Source organism: Panthera tigris, chromosome A1 (genome assembly GCF_018350195.1).
Source record: "Panthera tigris isolate Pti1 chromosome A1, P.tigris_Pti1_mat1.1, whole genome shotgun sequence".
Lineage (NCBI taxonomy): Eukaryota > Metazoa > Chordata > Mammalia > Carnivora > Felidae > Panthera > Panthera tigris.
Window position 1 is genome coordinate 109365134 of NC_056660.1, and position 21071 is coordinate 109386204.

At 40.4% G+C, this 21071-nt stretch overlaps 1 protein-coding gene across 3 annotated transcripts in view; it reads right to left on the reverse strand.

Moving 5' to 3' along the window:
- The window catches only part of ZCCHC10 (zinc finger CCHC-type containing 10), a 36575-nt gene extending 16690 nt beyond the window's left edge, over window positions 1-19885 (reverse strand). Inside the window, exon 1 of one of the 3 annotated variants that reach the window (XM_015540074.2) lies at window positions 19851-19885. In XM_015540074.2, coding sequence (XP_015395560.1) covers window positions 19851-19876 — 26 coding nt within the window. In that variant the 5' untranslated portion in view covers window positions 19877-19885. Of the gene's footprint in view, window positions 1-10178; window positions 10229-10271; window positions 10374-19850 lie in introns of those variants that run through there. The other 2 variants (XM_015540075.2, XM_007087753.3) reach the window with 2 other exon arrangements.
- Between the last annotated feature and the right edge of the window lie 1186 nt (window positions 19886-21071).

A 21071-nucleotide genomic window follows, 5' to 3' on the forward strand; every position in this document is an offset into this window, starting at 1 on the left:
TAAATAATTGTAAAGTGCACCCCAATAATAATATATTCAGAAACATTAAAGACAATTTGTAAATAGTGTAAAATCGTGGGCATACCTAGATCAGTACGTTGAGTGTCTGACTTTGGCTCAGGTCATGATCTTATGGTTCTTGGGTTCAAGCCCCCTATCAGGCTCCCTGCTATCAGCACAGAAACCACTTCAGATCCTCTGTCCTCCCCCCTCTCTGCGCCTCCCCAGCTCTCAAGCACTCTTTCTCAAACATAAATAAACATTAAGAAAACAAAAGTGTATCAGGTGCCTGGGTGGCTCAGTCTGTTAAACGCCCAACTTTGGCTCAGGTCATGATCTCATGGTTTGTGAGTTTGAGCCCTGCATCGGGCTCTGTGCTGACAGAGCCTGGAGCCTGCTTCAGATTCTGTCTCCCTCTTGCTCTGCTCCTCCCCTACTCACACTCTATCTCTCTCTCTCTCTCTCTCTCTCAAAAATAAACATTAAAAAAAAATTTTTTTAAGTGTATAATCATGACTCTCCTACAAATACATACAAACAGCCTGTGAATAAACTCTTGAAAACAAGCAAAAAAACAAATACATACAAAACAAACACACGTCAAAGGTTTAATGATAAATAAAGGAACTAGTAACAGGGTGCCTGGGCAGCTCAATTGGTTGAGCATCTGACTTCGGTTCAGGTCATCATCATCTCACACTTTGTGGGTTGGAGCCTCACGTTGGGCTCTGGGCTAACCGTTCGGATCCTGAAGCCTGCTTTGGGATTTTATGTCTCCCTCTCTCCCCCTTCCCCGCTCGCAATGTCTCCGTCTCTCTCTCTCTCAAAAATAAACATTAAAAATGCATATATTAAAAAAAATAAAGGAACTAGTAAGATGGTGTAACTGGTTCAAAAGAGAATTCGATCATGAATGCTGAAATGGGGGTTCAAAAGTGGCTCAGCTGGTGAAGAGTCTGACTTAGGCTCAGGTTGAGATCTCACCATTGGTGGGTTTGAGCTTCGTATTGAGCCCTCTGCTGCCAGCACAAAACCTGGCTTCAGATCCTGTCTCCCTCTCTCTGCCCCTCCCCAGCTCTCAAGTGCATGTGCCCTCTCTCAAAAATAAATAAACATTAGAAAAAAAAAAAAAAAGAATGCTGAAATGAATTTACAGACAGTTAAAAACTAGTCAACAGTCACATTGCAAGAATCAATCATAACATATATGTATGGGTAAGAATCTTTCCTATCAGTTTTCTACAACTTACAAAGTTATAAAATAGCTCAAAGACAATGATGGATAGGCTCTCACAGAGTCACACAACCAGTAAGAGTGGATTAGACATGACATCTAGTAATCCTTTTTTGAAATCCATTTCAAAGCCTTTCACAGTATTTCCTAACAATGAAAATATGATTGATAGTGTGAGGAAACCTCTCAGAATCAAGAAAATAAAGTATTCTCCAACTCAGAGTTTATTTTCCCCAAATTAATAAACTTATAACTTAAGATCTCAGCTATTAAAAATATTATCCACCAGCAATGTGTAGTTTTCTGTTGTTATAAATAGAACATTCACAAATATCTAAGGCCCATCTATGATTGACATGTTCTAACCATTAATTAACCACCCCTAAAAATACAGATCTCCACAGAATGCTGAATGAGGCAGACCTTTAATTTTAAAGTAAACGACATTAGCATTTATTTCTACCCATGTGAATACTCTATTCAAAAAATATTCCATTTCTATATCCTAAGCTAAAGCCCAAATAAGTGTTCTAATTATACAGGTTTTGTTTTTTTTTTTATATGAAATGACCTTCTTTGATACCTAAAATAGTAGGACATGCCTGCTATATTGACCTATTGTTGGCAGAGGTAGAGAATGGGCACTCCACATATGGTAAGATATACGTTCATTTTTTAAAGTTTATTTATTTATTTTGAGAAGGACAGAGAGAGTACAAGTAGGGGAAGGGCAGAGAGAAAGGGAGGAGAGAATTCTAAACAAGCTCTGCACTGTCAGTGTAGAGCCCAAAGCAGGGCTCAAATTCAGAGAACTGTGAGATCATAACCTGAGCTGAAATCAACAGACACTTAACCAACTAAGCCACCCTGGTACCCCCAAGATATACATTCTTAACTGCTGGTAAGAATCTAAGTTGCACAGACTTTCTGAAGGGCCATTTGGTAACTACAAGAAAATATTAAAAATGTACATACCAAAAAAACCCAAAAAAGATAGTATAAATGGTCATTATCTACCTAAAAAAATCCCTAAGAATCTAAAACAGAGCTACAAGAATATATGGGTTTAGCAAGGTCACAGGATACAAGGTCAATATACAAAAGTCAATTGTATTTCCTTTCTTTTCTTTTCTTTTTTTTTTTTGTTTATTTATTTATTTTTAGAGAGGGTATAGGAGGGGCAGAGAGAAATGGAGAGAGAGAGAATCCCAAGCAGGCTCCACACTGTCAGTGCAGAGCCCAACTGAGGGCCCAAACCCACAAACCATGAGATCATGACCCAAGCAGAAACCAAGTGTCGGACACTTAACTGACTCAGCCACCCAGGTGCCCCTAAAAGTCAACTGTATTTCTATATACTAGCAAGAAACAATTGGAAAATTGAAATTAAAAAAAAATATTATTACAATACATAGAGATAAATCTGATGAAAAGTCCAACACCTCTACAGTGAACTATAAAACATCGGTGAGCAAAGTTAAAGGCCTAAAAAAGATGAATACACACACATACACACACAGATTAATGCATAAGAAAACTCAAAACAGTTAAGGTATCCATTCTTCAAAAGCTGATCTATAGATTCAGTACAATTCCAACTGAAATCTCAGCAGTTTCTTTTATGTAAATTGATAACCTGATCCTAAAATGCATACAAAAATGCAAAGAATCTACAATAGTTGCAATGACTGAAAAAGAACAAAATTAGAGGACTAACACTACCTGATTTCAAGACTTATTATAAAGCTACAGTTATCACCACAGGGTGGTGTTTACAAAATCAAATACATCAATGAAACAGAATACAATCCATACACATACATGGGCAGCGGTTTTTTTGACAAAGGTATAAACGAAATTCAGTGGAGGGGGTACCTGGGTGGCTCAGTTGGTTGAAATGTCCAAGTCTTGGTTTTGGCTCAGGTCATGATCTCACAGCTTTGTAGAATTAAGCCCCATGCTGGGATCTGCATTGGCAGCGTAGAGCCGGTTTGGGGTTCTCTCTCTCCCTCTTTTTCTGCCCCTCCCCCACTCACACTGTCTTTGTCTCTCTCAAAATAAATAAATTTTAAAAACTTAAAAAAAAAAATCAAGTAGAGAAAAATGTCTTTTCAACAATTGGTACAGAACAATTGGAATGCAATGTGCAAAAATATGAACTTTTGAAAAGTTTGCCAATTTCTAATAAGATTTCCCGTAAAATTACTAGTTACTATATGGTCAAGCAATCCACTCTTAGGCTATTTATGAAAGAAAAAGGAAAACTTAAGTTTACAGAAAAGACTACATGAACCTTTATAGCAGTTGTATTCAAAAGGAACACCAAACTGGAAACAATCAAAATGTCCTTAAACTGGCAAATGGATAAACAAACTTGTATATCCATACAATGGGATATATTGGCAATAATTAAAAAAAGAGGGGCACCTGGGTGACTCAGTTGGTTAAGCATATTACTTTGGCTCAGGTTCCGATCTCATGGTTCGTGGGTTCGAACCCCACATTGGGCTCTCTGCTATCAGCACAGAGCCCGCTTTGGGTTCTCTGTCCCTGCCACCGCTCCCTGCACCCCCCCCACCCCTAATGCACTTGTTCTCCCCCTACCCTTGTTTCTCCCTCTCTCTTTCAAAAATAAATAAAAAAGAAAAAAAAAAGAATGCAATATTAATATGTGCAAGAACTTTAGTGGATCTCAAAGGAATTAACCAAGTGAAAGATGATGGACTCAAAGGCTACAGACTGATTCTATTTGCACACAACATTATGGAGAAGATAAAATTACAGCGGTATCAGTGGTTTCCAGAGGCTGATAAGTGCTTAGTTACAAGGGGTCATGAAGAAATTTTTCATGATGAAATTTTTCTATATCTTGATTTTGGTGGTGCTTCCAAAACTATAGTTATCTGTCAGAACTCACAGAACTGTACATTAAAAAGGATGAATTTTGGGGGCTCCTGGCTGGCTGAATTGGTAGAGCATGTGACTCCTGATCTCAGAATTATAAGTTTGAGTCCTACAATGGGTGTATTGATTACTTAAAAATAAAAATATCTAGGTGCATCTGGGTAGCTTGGTTGGTTGAGTGTCCGACTCAATTTTTGGCTCAGGTCATGATCTCACAGTTGTGGGAGATTAAGATTCTCTCTCTTGGGGCACCTAGGTGGCTCAGTCGATTAATAAGTGTCCAAGTCTCGATTTCGGCTCAGGTCATGGTCTCATAGTTTGTGTGTTTGGGCCCCGAGTCGGGCTCTGCATTGACAGTGCAGAGACTGACTAGGATTTTCTCTCTCTCTCTCCCTCTCTATACCCATCCCTTGTTCACTCTGTGTGTGTGTGTGTCTCTCTCAAAATAAATAAACTTAAAAAAAATTAAAGATCCCCTCTCTCTCCCTCGGACCCTCCCTCCTGCTCATGCACTCTCTCTAAAATAAATAATCTTAAAAAAATATAAAGGATGAATTTCACTAAATTTAATTTTATTTATTTTGAGAAAGAGAGAGAGAAATGTGTACATGCTAGCAGGGTAGGGGTAGAGAAAGGGAGAAAGAATCCCAAGCAGGCCTTACAGTGTCAGCGCAGAGCCCAATGTGGGGCTTGATCCCATGAACCATGAGATCACAACCTGAGCCAAACCAAGAGCTAGACTCTTGACTAAATAAGCCACCCAGGTGCCCCTCACTAAATGTAAATTAAACCTCAGTAAACCTGACTTTTAATTTTATTTTAGCTGGTTAACATACAATGCAATATTGGCTTCAGGAGTAAAATTCAGTGACTCATCACTTACATACAACACCCAGTGCTCACCACAAGTACCTCCCATAATACCCATCACTCATGTAGCCCATCCCCCATCCACCTCCCCTCCATCAACCCTCAGTTTGTTCTCTTGTCATTAGAAGTCTCTTGTGGTTTGTTTCCCTCTCTTCTCTTCCCCCCCACCTTCCCATATGTTCATGTGTTTTGAGTAAACCTGACTTTTAAAAAATACCCATACTGGGACACCTGGGTGGCTCAGCGGTTAGCATTCCAACTCTTGACTTTGGTTCAGGTCATATTCTCACAATTTGTGAGACTGAGCCCCATGTGCTGATAGTACAGAGTCTGCTTGGGATTCTCTCTCTCCTCTCTCTGGTCCCCCTCCAAATAAATAAATACACTTAAAAAAATGTTCTTACCAGTTAATCCAGAATAATGGATACATATATGCAAAAATTTAGTTGTATATTTATTATGGGAAGTATAATATGGTTTATAAGATAAACTTGACAGATGGTAGTTACATTTGAGGTGAGCACAGCATAATGTATAAACTTGTGGAATCACTATAATCACTATGTTGTACCCCTGAAACTAAAGTAACATTGTGTGTCAAATATTCTCAAGAAAAAAAAGAGTTAACTATCCAACAGCAATGGAAATGGCCAAAAAGTTATTGTTTATCCATAAAGAACACTACAAGGCCATTTATAATGTTAAAAAATGACCTAAAAGGTTATACATTAAAATGTAAAAAATGGTTGGGGTGCTTGGGTGGCTCAGTCGGTTAAGCATCCAACTCTTGGTTTCACTCAGGTAATGATTTCAGTTTTGTGAGTTCGAGCCCTGTGTCTGGCCCTGCAGCTGGTAGCCCGAAGCCCACTTGGCATTCTCTCTCTGCCCCTCCCCGACTCACACTTTGTCTCTCTCAAAATAAATAAATAAACTTAAAAAAAAAAAGTGTAAAAATTATTATCTTTGGGGTAGGGTTATAATACATTTTTTCTTTATCTGTATTCTCTAACTTTCCTACAATGAACATGGAATGCTTGTGAAATCATAAAAAAAAAAAATCAAGATATTTTTCCAAGTAACATATAACTAATGAGTACCTAAGAGTGCTAAAGGCCTAAGAGAAATATCTAAACCTAATACAAATAAATAAATATCCTACCGAAAAAAGCTGAGAGTAGTGAAAAATGTCAAGAACATCAAAATAGTTTTGTGTTTCAGTTACATCTAAAGCACAAAGAACTGGGGGGGAGGGTGGGTGGGGGCCGTGGAGGGTGTGGAATAAAGCACACAAAACCAAAAGAAGGGATAGACTCATTATTTTGGGTGCTAGGCAAATTGGTCACCAATGTCATGTTATAGGCTAAGAGAACAAGAAGGATTATTTTTATTTTTCTTCATTCTTAACTCAAACACAATTATATGTAGAATGAAAAGAGTAGAACTGAATCCCAAGATAGTAGGGGTGGGTAACAGGGCCCTTCTATCCATCTGAATGTGTTTAAGTCACATGGCCCAAGTGACTGCTCCCCAACATACCAGAGATTTTCCAGGTGACATGACTGTACTGCTACTGGTAATGTGAGAAACCCTGGCATACATGAATGGTGCTGAAAGTCTGAGAGTAGGCAAATGGTGTTTTGACTTTCAAAGTGGAGAGAAAGGTAGATTCCACAAACTATGCCAGTGAACTTGACATCTATTCCAGGCAAAATTCTGGCTGGATTTATCAAATCCATTCAAAAAGAGAAGCTCAGATCACAAAGTATCAAATCATTACAGACTAATACTCTTATTGGTTTCTGGGTATATGTATTTCAATAAGACATCTAGGAAACAGATCAGTTGAGCATTATGGACAAAAGAGTACTGTTTAAAACGGTACATGTATAGAGGAGTATCTAGCAATGGCCTGAGGGCTTGGTCTTTAGTTTGAATTTGCTCAACATTAAAAAAACACTTTTTTTAACTGTTTATTTATTTTTGAGATAGAGAGCGAGCACGAGCAGGGGAAGGGCAGAGAGGAAGACACAGAATCCGAAGCGGGCTCCAGGCTCTGAGCTGTCAGAGCAGAGCCTGACAGCAGGGCTGGAACTCACAAGCAGTGAGATCATGACCTGAGCCGAAGTCGGACGCTTAGCTGACTGAGCCACCCAGGTGCCCCTGATGTGTTCAACATTTTATAAATGACTTGGATGAGAACAGAATACAGATGTGCATGTTTATCAAACCTATAGCTGACACAAAGCTAAGAGGGATAGATAATACAAAAAATGACCAAATCAGGATCTAAAAAGGTCTTGATAGGCTAGAACTCAATGTGAAATTTAACAAGATGAAATTTAACAAGGGTAAAAATAAGTCTGACACTGAAGTCCAGAAAATCAATACAAGTACGAGACAGGGAAGCTTGACATGATAGCAATTCAAGTGGATAACATCTAGGGTTTTTACATGACTAAAATCACAGTTTAGGTCCAAAGCTAGAAAGTTAGAAGGGAGCAGGGTTTAGCTTCATCAATATTATTTTCCTTTCAGCTCAACATAAACTGTTTGATAGATAGAAAAATGTAACAGGTTGATTCAGGAGGTATGTCCTTCCTACCCAAGCCAAAGTTACATAATTCTCACAGATGCTGAAGAAATGGTACTGGAATTCAGTGGAAGGTTTAGCAGAAGAAATGATCTGAGATAGTGCAAGATTCTACAAATCTACTTACATATAAGTAGATGTAATTGCAATTTACAAAGTGAAAATAATTTCATTTCAATTGATTTAAAGTTAACTCTGCTGAATGGGAAGTTCAAAGGTAGGCTTTTTTTTTTTTTTTTTTTTTTTATTAGTCCAACTAATATCCTCTCAATTGGGATCAACAGGGCACTATCTGGGGTCATTTTTTCTGTTAACCTTTTCCACTGAATTCCAGTACCATCTCTTCAGCATCCACAAGAATTATTTTTCCTCTATTAGTCCAAAGACTCTTAAAAAGAATGACAACAGTACTTTCTCACTTCACCTAACTAAATACTAAAAATACTTTAAAATTTGTTATTATGGAATATATGGTCTTTATAAACAAAATTAAAACTTTTTGATGAAGATAAAATGAAAAATAATGGTTCCTCTTCTGCTTTCTGCCCCCAAATACTCCCTAAACTCTACTGGACTTCCCTAACTTCTAAAGGTCTCCTTCTCCAACTCCCTGAGGACTTAGTCTTTATACCATGACCGCTTTTTATCATACACCATTTATTTTCTTCCCCCAAAAGATTGGAAACTCCTAAAGATAAGTCTTTTACTTCTGTATAGCTCATTTACCAAATACAGGCGTTCCACAGAAAAACAACATTTACTAAACTTTCTGACACTTCTTAAATAAGAAATGACAATATTCTTTAGATATTAAGTCTCACTTCATATAAGTTGATATTGGTTGGTTTTACCAATCTAGCATTCACTACCTAACCTATCTAGCTCATCATTGATTTATAAAGATCCATCCAATTGTGCTGGTAAAAGAATGAGATCTGCTAATCAGAGCATGGCAATCCCATAGACATGATTCAATCTAGACAATGAGATGTCACCAACTTGAAGTTCGACAGATATAAAGGACCCTAGATAGTGCAGCCATCTTGGGACCAACGGAGTGGATCTATCCAAGTGTGAATCCAACACCCAAAAGATCAAATCTGTGAGTTTGATAGTAGACATAATTTAGCATACCTATTGAGTGTTATAGTCACTCTATTCTTGACTTCAGAATTGTTGGACTTCAAAGCCTTCTCCTCCAGGAGGCATACTACCTTGACTCCCTAGGTGTTTACCCTTAAGCTCAAGGAACTCTTCCTCAGGTGTGACAGGTGGAATTCATGAAGAACAACAAAAAATAATAAAAAACAGAAGTGTAAAAAGAAACAGATAAATATGCAAGCTAACTATGAGTGATAAATTATGGACTTGGAAATGGTAACAACATGAAATGCCAAGAGAAAGAAAAAATGGCAGTTCAGGTGTACATGTTGGTAGAAGAGAAAAAAGGCTTTACCAGAGAGGGGTGTCTGGGATGATTCCTGCATTATGCGTTCACAGCAAACCTCTTGTGCCACTGACTCTCACTCAATGGCCACGGTGGCCAGCTTTTAGTTCTTAAAAATTAAAGTTCTTTCCTGTCTCAAAGCAATTGTCACTATCTGGATGGTCTTTCCCCAAATCCTCTCATGACTGGCTCTTTTCTAATTTTTTTTTTTTTTAAGACAGAGAGAGGGAGGGGATGAGAGAGAATCTTAAGCAGGCTCCACTTTTAGAGGGAAGCCCAAGGAGGGCTCAATCCTGACCCTCGATCACCACCTGAGCTGAAATCTTGAGTCAAGATGCTCAAAGGACTGAGCCACCCCATGAGCACCTCTTTTCTCACACTTTTGATCTCAGTTCAAATGCTACCTCTGCAGGCATTCCTTTTCAGTCCAACCAACCTAAACTGGACCTTTCTTTCCATCACCTCTTATTTCCTTCAAAGCTCTTATCATCAACTGTATTTACTTAAAATGTTTAGTTGTTCCACTCTTTTCACCAAAGGAATATAAGTTTCCTGAAAGCAGTATTTCCGGTCTTGAACACCTCCATTTCTTTAGACCCAAATTCTGGCAGAGAGCGGCATAATATTTTAATAAATATTAATTAAAATAAATTAATATTTACTGAAGAGAATGAATGGCAGAAAGTGAGAAGATAACTTGGGGAGAAAAATCGGCGTTGTAGTCAGGGTTCCTGGGGAAGGCGATAGGAAGAGGGCAGGAAAAGCCAGCTGGGTTGGAGACTTCACAGGGAGTTGGAAGGTTTACGTCGGTGAGACTGGAGGGTGTCGGATCAAGGCTTCAGGCTTCCCGGATCACGCGTGGGGTGGGCGGCTGGGTGGGCAAAGGGGCACATACCACTTAGTGCCCAACTCCTGGGCATTCCCTTTGCGGAAACCAAACGCTAGGCTCTCTTCAGAACAGCACCTATCCCACCTCGCAGCCTAGGTCCCGCCCCGGGGACCTTACGCAGCCGTCTTCCACGCAATCACTAGCCTGTGGACACCCAACTTATCGCCTGGGCCGAGCCCCCGCGGAGCAGCAACAAGTGAGAGAGACGACCACCCTCCGCCTGTCCACACTGAGGATCCGATACCTGCCCGCCATCCCGGCCGCTGCTCACTCACCGGCTGACGCGTTTCTCCCCGCCCCCAGCCCGCCCCGCGGCCCTACTCGGGCCCTCACTTACGCTTGTCTCCGAGCTATGAGCCGATGCATGGGAGTCGCCATCTTAGCGCGGCTACGGACTGCCGCGCTGGGTTTTGGGAAGCTTCTCGGAAGGGGCGGGCCCTTCGAACCCCCAGCGACCGCCTGCGTGGGCGGAGCCAGTCCGGCCTCGCGGGCTTCTGTGGCCGCCTTTGGGGTAAGCAGTAGGTGGGTAGATGTGTGTCTTGTTTCCTGTGTAGGTCTCTAGTTTAAGAAAGAAGGATGATGCCGGTTGTCTTGCATGAACAGGCCCTTGAAGAATGAGTACAGGTATATTGCGTGGAGAGGCCGGGAGAAACATTCTCAAATAAGGGAAATATATATTATAATATATATTATACACACACACATAAATATATGAATAAAAGTGTGCAGTGTTCAGAAACGAGTCTGGAGAGCAAAATAAAAGGAATGGGCTTAAAAAAAAACCAAAAAGTAATGACTTGAGCAACATTGGAACCATAAATTGAAAGACCGACTATAGTGCAAATATATGTTAATTCTATCTGTACTCTTTCACAGGGATTTTATTAGGACCAAATGAGATTATGTAACTAAAGCTACTTTGTCCACTGGAAAAAGATACTAATATATTTAAATTTTTTCTAACACGTATTTGTTTTTGAGAGAGAGACAGAGAGACTGAGCACAAGCCAGGGAGGGGCAGAGAGAGAGGGAGACACAGAATCTGAAGCAAGCTCCAAGGCTCTGAGGTGTCAGCAAAGAACTAACCTAATGCCTCACTCCAACCCCCAAACGATGTGATCATGATCTGAGCCAAAGTCCAATGCTTAACCGACTGAGCCACCCAGGCGCTGTAGAAAAAGATACTAAAATTAATTATTTTAGCATTTAGTGTCAGATCGTGGAAATTTTATTCCCTTAAATCTACATTTTTTGAAACATATAACTTTTGAGCTGTGTATGTATGCACGTTTCTGGGTGTTCGTTCATTTTTTTCAATTAATATTTATGAAGCACCTGAAATGTTTTCAAAACTGAGGATAGAGCCTTGGACAGGTAAAGTCTTTGCACACATGGAGCTTTCTACAAACAATAAGCCAAGGCAATGTCCAAAGAGCATAAATACTCTAAAGAATTCAGGGTAAGGGGATAAAGAGTGATTTAGCACTGAGAGTTAGAGAAGGTGATAGATACCCTTAACCTTTGAGCACATCTTGTTCTTGGCAAAGTGGAATCTTACTATCTGTTCTGTTCTTCAGCTTGCTTTGTTCAATTCTCAGTAGACTTCTGGACGTCTTTTCCCATGTCAGTACATACAGATTTAATTTATTCTTTTTCTGTGTTAAGTTATATGGATTACATGGACATTCCACAATTTATCCAACCAGTACCCTATTGATATACAATTAGATCTTTTGTCAAAAAGATGGGATGAACAGATTTTCAGGCACTCTTCTGTTTCTGTAATCTGATCTTCTAGAATCACTGGGTCAAAGAGTATGTGTATTTTAAATTTTGATTGGTATTACCTATTGTCTTTTAAATAGGTTTTACCCAAACATATTTCCTCACTAGAACTGAGAATGATCAAACTTTTTTGTTGTTGTTGTTAAATGTTTATTTATTTTTGAGAGAGAGAGTGTGAGTGGGGGGAGAGGCAGAGAGACAGAATCTAAAACAGGCTCCAGACTCTGAGCTGTCAGCACAGAGCCTGATGCGGGGCTCAAACTAGGCAACAGCAACATCCTGACATAGGCCGAAGGTGGAAGCTTAACTGACTGAGCCACCCAGGAGCCCTGAATGGTCAAACTTTTAAACTCTTTCCTACCTATCATTATTGATGAGATTAGGTACCTTTCATATGATTATTGGAGACTTCTTTTTCATGAATTGTCAATCAAATTCTTTGCTTGTTTTTCATTTTCTATTTTTTCTTTTTCTTTTTCTTTTTTTTAAGTTTATTTGTTTTGAGAGAAAGAGAAACAAAGCACGCAAGCAGGGAAGGGGCAGAGAGAAAGGGAAAGAGAGAGAATCCCAAGCAGGTCCCGCACTGTCAGTGCAGAGCCCAGTTCAGGGCTGGACCCCATGAAACACGAGATCATGACCTGAGCTGAAACCAAGAGTCAACGCTTAACTGACTAAGCTACCCAGGTGCCCCTCTTTGCTTATTTTTCTATTGGATATTGATCTTTTTAATATGGATTTGTAGAAACTTTTAATATTTTATGTAAAGACACTTCATTTTATGATTTACAAACACTTTTATTATTTTGTTTGTAGTCTTTAAACTTTGTGATGGTTTACCATGTACTGAGACGTTAAATTGTTAAATGGGCATTTCTAACAATCTTTTCCTTATGGGTTCCTGGGTTTGACTAACACTTAGAATGGCCTTATATATCCCAAAATTATTAAAATGTGTTCTGTGAGGCACCTGGCTGGCTTAGTTGGTAGGCACGTGAGTCTTGATCTTGGGGTTGTAGAGTCCCACATTGGGGTGTAGAAAATGCTTAAAAGAATAAAAAATAAAATATTTTATTGTAATTCTTTAATGACATTTATGGTTATATCCTTATTCCTCATTTATAGTGGGGTGCCTGGGTGTCTCAGTCAGTTAAGTGTCCAACTCTTAATTTTGGTTCAGGTTATCGTCTCACTGTCATGGGATGGAGCCCTGTATGGGGCTCTGTACAGAGAGTGGAGCCTGCTTGCTATTCTCTCTCTTCCTCTCTCTCTGCTCCTCCCCCTCTCTTTCTCTGTCTCAAGTAAAAAATTTTTAAATTTTTTAATTAAAAATACATTTTTTTAAATCTTTATTTAAAGAGACAGAGAGACAGACTGTAAGCATGGGAGGGGCAAAGAGAGGGGGGAGACACAGAATCCAAAGCAGGCTCCAGGCTCTGAGCTATCAGCACAGAGCCTGACATGGGGCTTGAACCTACGACCTGTGAGATCATGACCTGAGCCAAAGTTGGAAGCTCAACCGACTGAGTCACCCAGGCGCCCCTGTAACACACTTTAAATTGTCACAGACAATATATGTTTGGGGAATTTCAATTTTTTTTAATGTTTATTTATTTTTGAGAGAGAGAGGCAGAGCATGAGCAGGGGAGGAGCAGAAAGAGGAAGATAGAGGATGTGAAGTGGGCTCCGACCTGTTAGCAGCAAGACCATTGTGAGGTGGAACTCAAGAACTTGGAGATCATGACCTGAGCTGAGGTCAGATGCTTAACCCACTGAGCTACCCAGGCATTAGCATCTCCAAAAAGTGTCACTTTCCCTGAAGAATGTATTTACTTTTTGAAAAGTTGAGTTTCACATTAGACCTACTTTCTCTATTCAGTGTAGACAAAATTATTTTTTTTTAATTAAAAAAATGTATTTATTTATTTTTCGGGGGAGAGACAAAGAGAGCATGGAGGGGCAGAGAGAGAGGGGGACAGAGGATCCCAAGTGGGCTCTGTGCTGACAGCAGAGAGAGAGCCCCACGTGGGGCTCGAACTCACCAACTGTGAGATTATGGCCTGAGTTGAAGTCAGATGCTTAACCGACTGAGCCACCTAGGTGCCCCTAGACAAAATTATTTCTTAAGTTTTTTACCTTTACAAAGCTTACTTTTGGTGAATGCAAAACAGATAGGAAAACACAGAATTTACCTATAGGTCCTTAGGCATATATGGATTGAACATTTGAAAAATTTATTCATGTTTTTGAATGTATATCTTAAGTTTTAAAAAATGTGAAGCAAGTAATATTTTATAGTATTAAATGCTCTTCTCTGTGATAGATAAAACTTCTGAAAAAAGCTTTATTTTTTCAAGTTACCAGTGTTAGTAAAAAAACCCAAACTCTCAAAAATACTTGAAAATAAATGCCTCTAATTCACTTTTCATTCCAATACTAATCAGAAAAATATCAAATCAAGATTCATTTTAGATGGCATGTCAAGCAGAAAGAAAATAGTAATTATACTTTGTGCTATGAATAAGAATTGTAAGATAGCTTTTCTCCCCAAAAAGCAAATACAACCTAAAAGTCCTTTTTTAATATTGAGAAGCGTTTTGTATAATGTCAGTTTAGATTGAGTGCAGAGTCTGGGGTTGTCAGCAGACCCTTGTACTTGCTGTCAGTAAATTTGCTATAAAGACTTTCTTTTTGCACTATCTAGTTTTTATCAGCCTTTTGAGACTTTGGTAAATTGTGAATAATCTTTGGAGATTAAGATTTGCTTCAAATTTCCAAGTATTACCATTTGTAACTCTTGCCCATTTTAGGTAAGATATCTTTCTGTTCATTGTTAAACCGGGATGATTTTTGTGATAAAACATTCATGCTCTATCTCTGCATTTAAAAAATACTAACTGGGGCACCTGGATGGCTCAGTTGGTTGAGCGTCCAGCTTCAGCTTAGGTCATGATCTTAGCGGTCGTGAGTTGGAGCCCTGCATCGGCTCTGTGCTGACAGCTCAGAGCCTGGAGCCTGCTTCAGCTTCTGCATCCCCCTCTCTCTCTGCCCCACCCCTGCTTGTGCTCTGTCTGTCTCTGTCTTTCAAAAATGAATAAACATAAAAAATTTTTTAAAAAAGTACTATTCTGTTTCTTTTCCATTCCTTCAGTGAAGTTTCATGAAGCCATTTAAAAATGGATGTCAGGTGCGCCTGGGTGGCTCAGTTGGTTAAGCAGCCAACTCTTGATTTGGGCTCAGGTTATGATCTCCTGGTTTGTGAGTTCAAGCCCCACATAGGGCTATGCACTAAGAGTTGGAACATGCTTGGGATTCTCTCTCCCTGTCTTTCCTCTTCCTTCACTCACTCTCTCTCTCTCTCTCTCAAAAGAAATGAGTAAACTTAAAAAAATAATAATAAAAATAAAGAATAAAAATGGATATCAGGGGTACCTGGGTGGCTCAGTCAGTTAAGCACCCAACTGTTGATTGCGGCTCAGGTCATGATCTCTTGGTAATGAGGTTGTGAGATTGAGCCTCTAGTTGGGCTCTGCACTAGGTATGGAGGCTGTTTGAGATTCTTTCTCTCCCTGTCCTTCTGCCCCTCCACATGCATGCTTGCTGTCTCTCTCTCTCAATCAATCAATCAATCAATAAAATTAAAATAGATGTCAAGCAAGACTTTTTTTAGTGGAGAGGTATGATTGACATATAACATTTCTTTTAGGTATACAGCATAATGATTCCATATTTATATATACAGAACGTCTCTGACTTACTATGGTTTGACTTACAATTTTTCAGATTAATGATGGTGTGCAAGAGGTATGCATTCCATAGAAACTGTATTTCAGATTTTGAATTTTGATCTTTTCCCACTTTAGCAATGTACAGTATGATATTCTGTCTTAATACTGGGCAGTGACAGTGAGCCACAGCTTCTGGTCAGCCATGTGATCATGTGGGTAACTGACTGATAGGCTTACAATCATTTGTACCCATAGAACCGTTGTTTTTCACTTTCAGTACAGTATTCGATAAATTCCGTGATTCATTCAATACTTTATTTTAAATTGGCTCTATATGCTTCGGGTTCTGTGTCTCCCTCTCTCTGCCCCTCCCCCACTCGTGCTCTGTCTCTCTCTCTCTCTCTCTCTCTCTCTCTCTCTGAAAAATAAACATTAAAAAAGTAAAAAAAAATAGGCTTTATATTAGATGATCTTGTCCAACTCTAGGATAATGTAAGTGTTCTAAACACATTTAAGGTCTGCAAGGCCAAGGTATGATGTTCTGTAGGTTAGGTGTATTCAGTAAATGTTTGACTTACAATATTGTTAACTTACAATGGGTTTATTAGGATGTAGTCTTATGGGACATAACGCTATGATGAGTTGAAGAAGATAGGTATTGCAAAAAGACCACAGTAAGTCTAGTTAACATTTATGTGAAGGGCTTTTTATCACTGATAAATCTTCAAATGAATTTTAATCTCCAGTATTCTTATATGAATATACTTACTGCACTTGCAAGGTAATTTTGAATGTGGTGGATTTATCAGTCAGGGCTATTCAGGTTGGAAGTGACAGAAACAAGAATAAAAAAAAAGAACATTGTAAAAAAGAGGACTTAAGGAATAAATACTGGTAGATGTCAAAGCAGGGAAGCTCTAGGCAGCTAGGCCTTGAGCCAGGGATGGGATGCCTTTTATGAGACAAGCTAGTGTCTACCTTTTTTGTTTGTTTTATTTATTTTGAAGAGAGAGACACAGAGTGAGTGGGGAAGGGGCAGAGTGAGAGGGAGACACAGAATCTGAAGCAGGCTCCAGGCTCTGAGCTGTCAGCACAGAACCCGATGTGAGGCTTGAACCCACGAACCACGAGATCATGTCCTGAGCCAAAGTCAGATGCTTGACCAGCTGAGCCACCCAGGTGGCCCAAGCTAGTGTCTGCTTTTATCTGAGTAATGGCCTCATTCCCTCAGACCCCTCTCTATGGGTGGGAATGTGGCCACTGGAATTTTGGGAACTTCCTTACAATTCCACAGGCTGTCAAAGACAAATACTGAACAATAAGAAAACTGGATTTATTTAGGCTATTACAATAGGGAGAGCATCCCAGGTCTGAAAATCAGTGCCTCAGCAGGGTAGTTTTGTCTGGAGACTTTTCTAGGGAGGAGTAGGCAACTTCCCAGTGGGGTGATTTTACAGTTGGAATTGTTTTTGTAATCAAGGGGTCTCAGGGAGCTCAACAGGAAAGGTTTGTGTCTAGTTAGTTTCAGGGGAACAGACAATTCACATAATCGTTTATAAGACAATGTGAATAGGAATTTGGAGAGTTTTAGTCTGGCCTTATCATAAGTAAACAGGAGGACCACCTGGGGGGCTTATCTAAGTCACATGAGGAAGAGTGGTTCTTTGCCATAAGTTGGAACATGAATCAGGGGAATTTCTTAACCGTTTCTATTTTCTAGGAACACAGGGCTTAGGTTAAGTTCAACATTATCAAGATGGAGAAGAGAGAAACAAAGTTCCCCACCAAGTCTCACACTCATCTGCCTCTCTCTGGTTCAATCTTTGTGGCCCCATGGGAGGAAGTGCTGTGAATGATTCATCTTGGGTTAGGCCCACCCCTGTTGTCAGAATGGTAAAGAGAAGGGGTACTGGGCAGAGCAAAAAAATGGCTCCACAGTGGGCAAATGGTGACAGTTTAACTCCAGTGGAACTAAATTTGAGAATTTTTCCTCAAAGCCAAAGAAAACACAAACCTTTGTTCAAAATTAAATAGTGGTGCTATAGTAATAGTATTGGTAAATTACCATGAATCCTTTTTCTAGAACTGGAAACAGTTTGTGGCGTCTCAAATGATATCCTATGTTTCCATCCTCAGAAAAATCACCCTTCCCTCTTTTCAATAGATGCTTTAAAACTGAAACCACAAATAGTAAGGAGCCTTTAGTAAGATTTCAAGTTACTCATTCTGTGTTTCCTTTTAAAGATTTTATTTTTAAGTAAATTCTGCACCCAATTTGGGGCTCGGACCCACAACCCTGAGATCAGCAGTACCGGCATGGTCCACTGACTGAACCAGCCAGGCGCCTCTACTTATTATTTTCGTTTTTTGACAATTTTTTTCAAGGTACTTGCCGCTTTCCTATTCTACTTCAAGGCCAAATTGGGCTTAATGTGATTTAGGAATCACAGAATGCTCTGTTTCTACCATTGAGGAGCTGTAAGGCCTCAAGGGTTATGAATGAGCATGGGGAGAAAACAGCTCACTCTAACAAGGTCCCAGGGAAATTTGACTCCTTGGACCAGCTGTTGCCCAAAGAAGCAAATATGGACCGGAAATCTTAGAGTCTAAACTACACGAAAGGGTTTTAAAATGCCTCACCTTTCCATTTGACCAGACCAATTGCAGATAGGGAAACCTAGCAGAGAAAAACCCCCTCATGTGAAGGATCATGATCCCAGCATGTAGTTAGTTGGATTTAATTTAGTCACAAGTGATTTAATCATGCTGCTGTTAGTGAAATCTTCATGGTTTCATTTATTTACTTACTTGCCAGTAAAACTGTAACCTTCAGTGCCCTCAGATTGTTTAGTAAACTTGGCTCCAGTATCCTGGCTCTGGGGTAACTCACAGATTACCCTCTATATTTAACGGTTTGATTCCTCTTAGGCGTCTCTGTCTCTGTTCCTACCCCAGGTCATATTTGGATGTGTGAAGCTGCATTCCCGTTGCAGGTGCCCACCAGAAATCCCATCACACCAAGCATCTCGTGATTTATGGTTGATTTATGGGCTTCAATGGAAGGTGACCCCACTCTCTCTCTCTCTCTGGCAATCACTGACCTCCCTGACTTCATCTCAGATCAAGACCCCTCTGCCCCTTCCAAAACCCACAGTTCCTACACATCACCTTGTGAAACTCCAGAAACTGATGAATAGTAAATACCCATTCCCCTCTCCACCAATGTAATGTTGGTTTCAAAGCCTACTCAAGCCTGTCTGGATTCCTCAGCTCTCTAGTATTCTGGGGCACAACATTTTCTTTCGCTACATCGACACTGTGAGACATCTTTTGGGGTGCCTTTCTACCTCATGATGATGGTCCTCTGAGACTAGGTGTTAGTGACCCTGTATTCTCAGTTATACTTGACTGAACTAGCTGGACTGATCCAGGCTGAAGCAATTAGGATCTCTCACCTGGGAATTTTATATTAGAACTGAAGGTCTACGGGGCACCTGGCTGGCTCAGTCGGTGGAGCGTGCCACCCTTGATTTCAGGGTTGTGAGTTCAAGCCCCACTTTGGGTGTGGAGATTACTTAAAAATAAAATCTTGGAGGGGTGCCTGGGTGGGTCAGTCAGTTAAGTGTCCAACTCTTGATTTTGGCTCAGGTCATGATCTCATGGTTCCTGAGTTCAAGCCCCTAGTCAGGCTCTGTGCTGTCAGCTTGGGATTCTCCCTCTCCCTCTCTCTGCCCTTCCCCTGTTCTCTCTCTCTCTCTCTCTCTCTCTCTCTGAAAATAAATGAACTTAAAAAAATAAAATCTTTAAAAAAAAAAAAAGAATAGGCACCTGGGTGGCTCAGTGAGTTAAGCATCTGACTTCAGCTCAGGTCATGATCTCATGGTTTGTGAGTTCAAGCCCTTCATTGGGCTCTCTGCTGTCAGCACAGAGCCTGCTTCAGATCCTATGTCGTCTTCTCCCTCTACCCCTCCCCCACTTGCTTTCTCTCAAAAGAAATAAATAAACTTAAAACAAAAATAAAAAGAACTGGGGCGGCTCAGTCAGTTACGTGTCCATCTTCAGCTTAGGTCATGATCTCACAGATCGTGGGTTCGAGCCCTGAGTTGGGCTCTGTGCTGACAGCTTATAGCCTGGAGCCTGCTTTGGATTCTGTATTTTCCTCTTTCTCTGCCCCTCCTTTGCTCACGGTCTGTCTCTCTCTGTCTCTCAAATAAATAAATTAAATAAATAAACATTAAGAAAAAGAATTGAAGGTCTACAGTTTTCATCCTTGTGTAGGGCTGAGCTTGAAATATGTAAGTTGCAAGTTGAGGGCAGTCAGTACATGCTCTGCAGAGGAAGAAGTATATTAAGATACGTTTAGCTGAACATCATAGAAACCTCTTCGCAAAAGCTTTCGTACCTACCTGAGTATGTAATGCTCTTTGCTCATTGTCTCTGCTTCTCTAGCGTATGCTGATAAGTGTCTGTGTTAATGCCCAGTGGGTGGCAGGTGTCCAGTATAGGTGTCCTCAGAGGCACCTCCTACTCCAAAGTTCCCCAGTGAGAGAGATCCTAGCTCCAGCTTGACCATTCCTTCTCAACTGTTGCCTCTTGCTGCACGGGTCCCCTCTTGTAGCCAGCGGTCTTCTTGGGTGGGGTCTAATGAGATAGGTCAGGTTCAGCCACCTATTCCATTGTGCAGTGGATCCGGGGAAAATATACATTCCCTTATCATGACACACTGCTTTACTCTCCTGGTACCTTCTGGTAGCTAGCTCTCCCCAGTTTTCTTCTCTTTTGTTCTATTTGTCCCTCCCTTGTTCACAGAAGGAAATTGGCTAGTGCACTGTGTTGGCAGATGGCCAACAGAGGCGTAGAATGGAGATCTCCCTTCTTCACATCCACTTCTCTGTCTCACTTGTCTTTTCCTGAGAGACAGCACATTCCACTTCTCTCCTACTGGCAGGAAATCTGTTCTCACCTTGAAGTGATTCTGTACTCTCCACAAAGCAAATTCCTCATCTCCCTTTCACTCCTCCCCACTTCTCCTACAGAGACTGGAGGGTTGGGGTGGTTGGAATGGGAAGCAGGCTGGCTGTTTCTGCCTACTCTCTTAGGGGAATTGGCTGGCTCCAATGTCTTGGCTGGCAATTTTCTTAAGGGTGTGGATTAGTGAGCACTTTGGTTTTCGTCTGTGGGCCCTAATCACCATTTCTGGGACAAGTGAGAAAAATCTCATGCAATATCCTGTTAGAATAACTATAATAACAACAATCCCTAACATTTCCTTTTTATTTCTTAAAGCTTTTTGTTAAAGTTAGTGTTCTTTTTAATTTTTTTAATGCTTTATTTTTGAGAGAGAGACAGCGCACAAGTAGGGGGAGAGTCAGAGAGAGAGAGGGAGACACAGAATCCCAAGCAGGCTCCAGGCTCTGAGCTGTGAGCATAGAGCCCCACATGGGGCTCAAACCCACAAACTGTGAGATCATGACCTGAGCCAAAGTTGGATGCTTAACCAGCTGAGCCACCCAGGAACCCCCCAAATTTTTTTTAAGGAGGTTCCACACCCACTGTGGAGCCCAACATGGGACTTGAACTCACAACCCTGCTGACATCAAGACCCTGAGATGAAGACTCTATGTTTA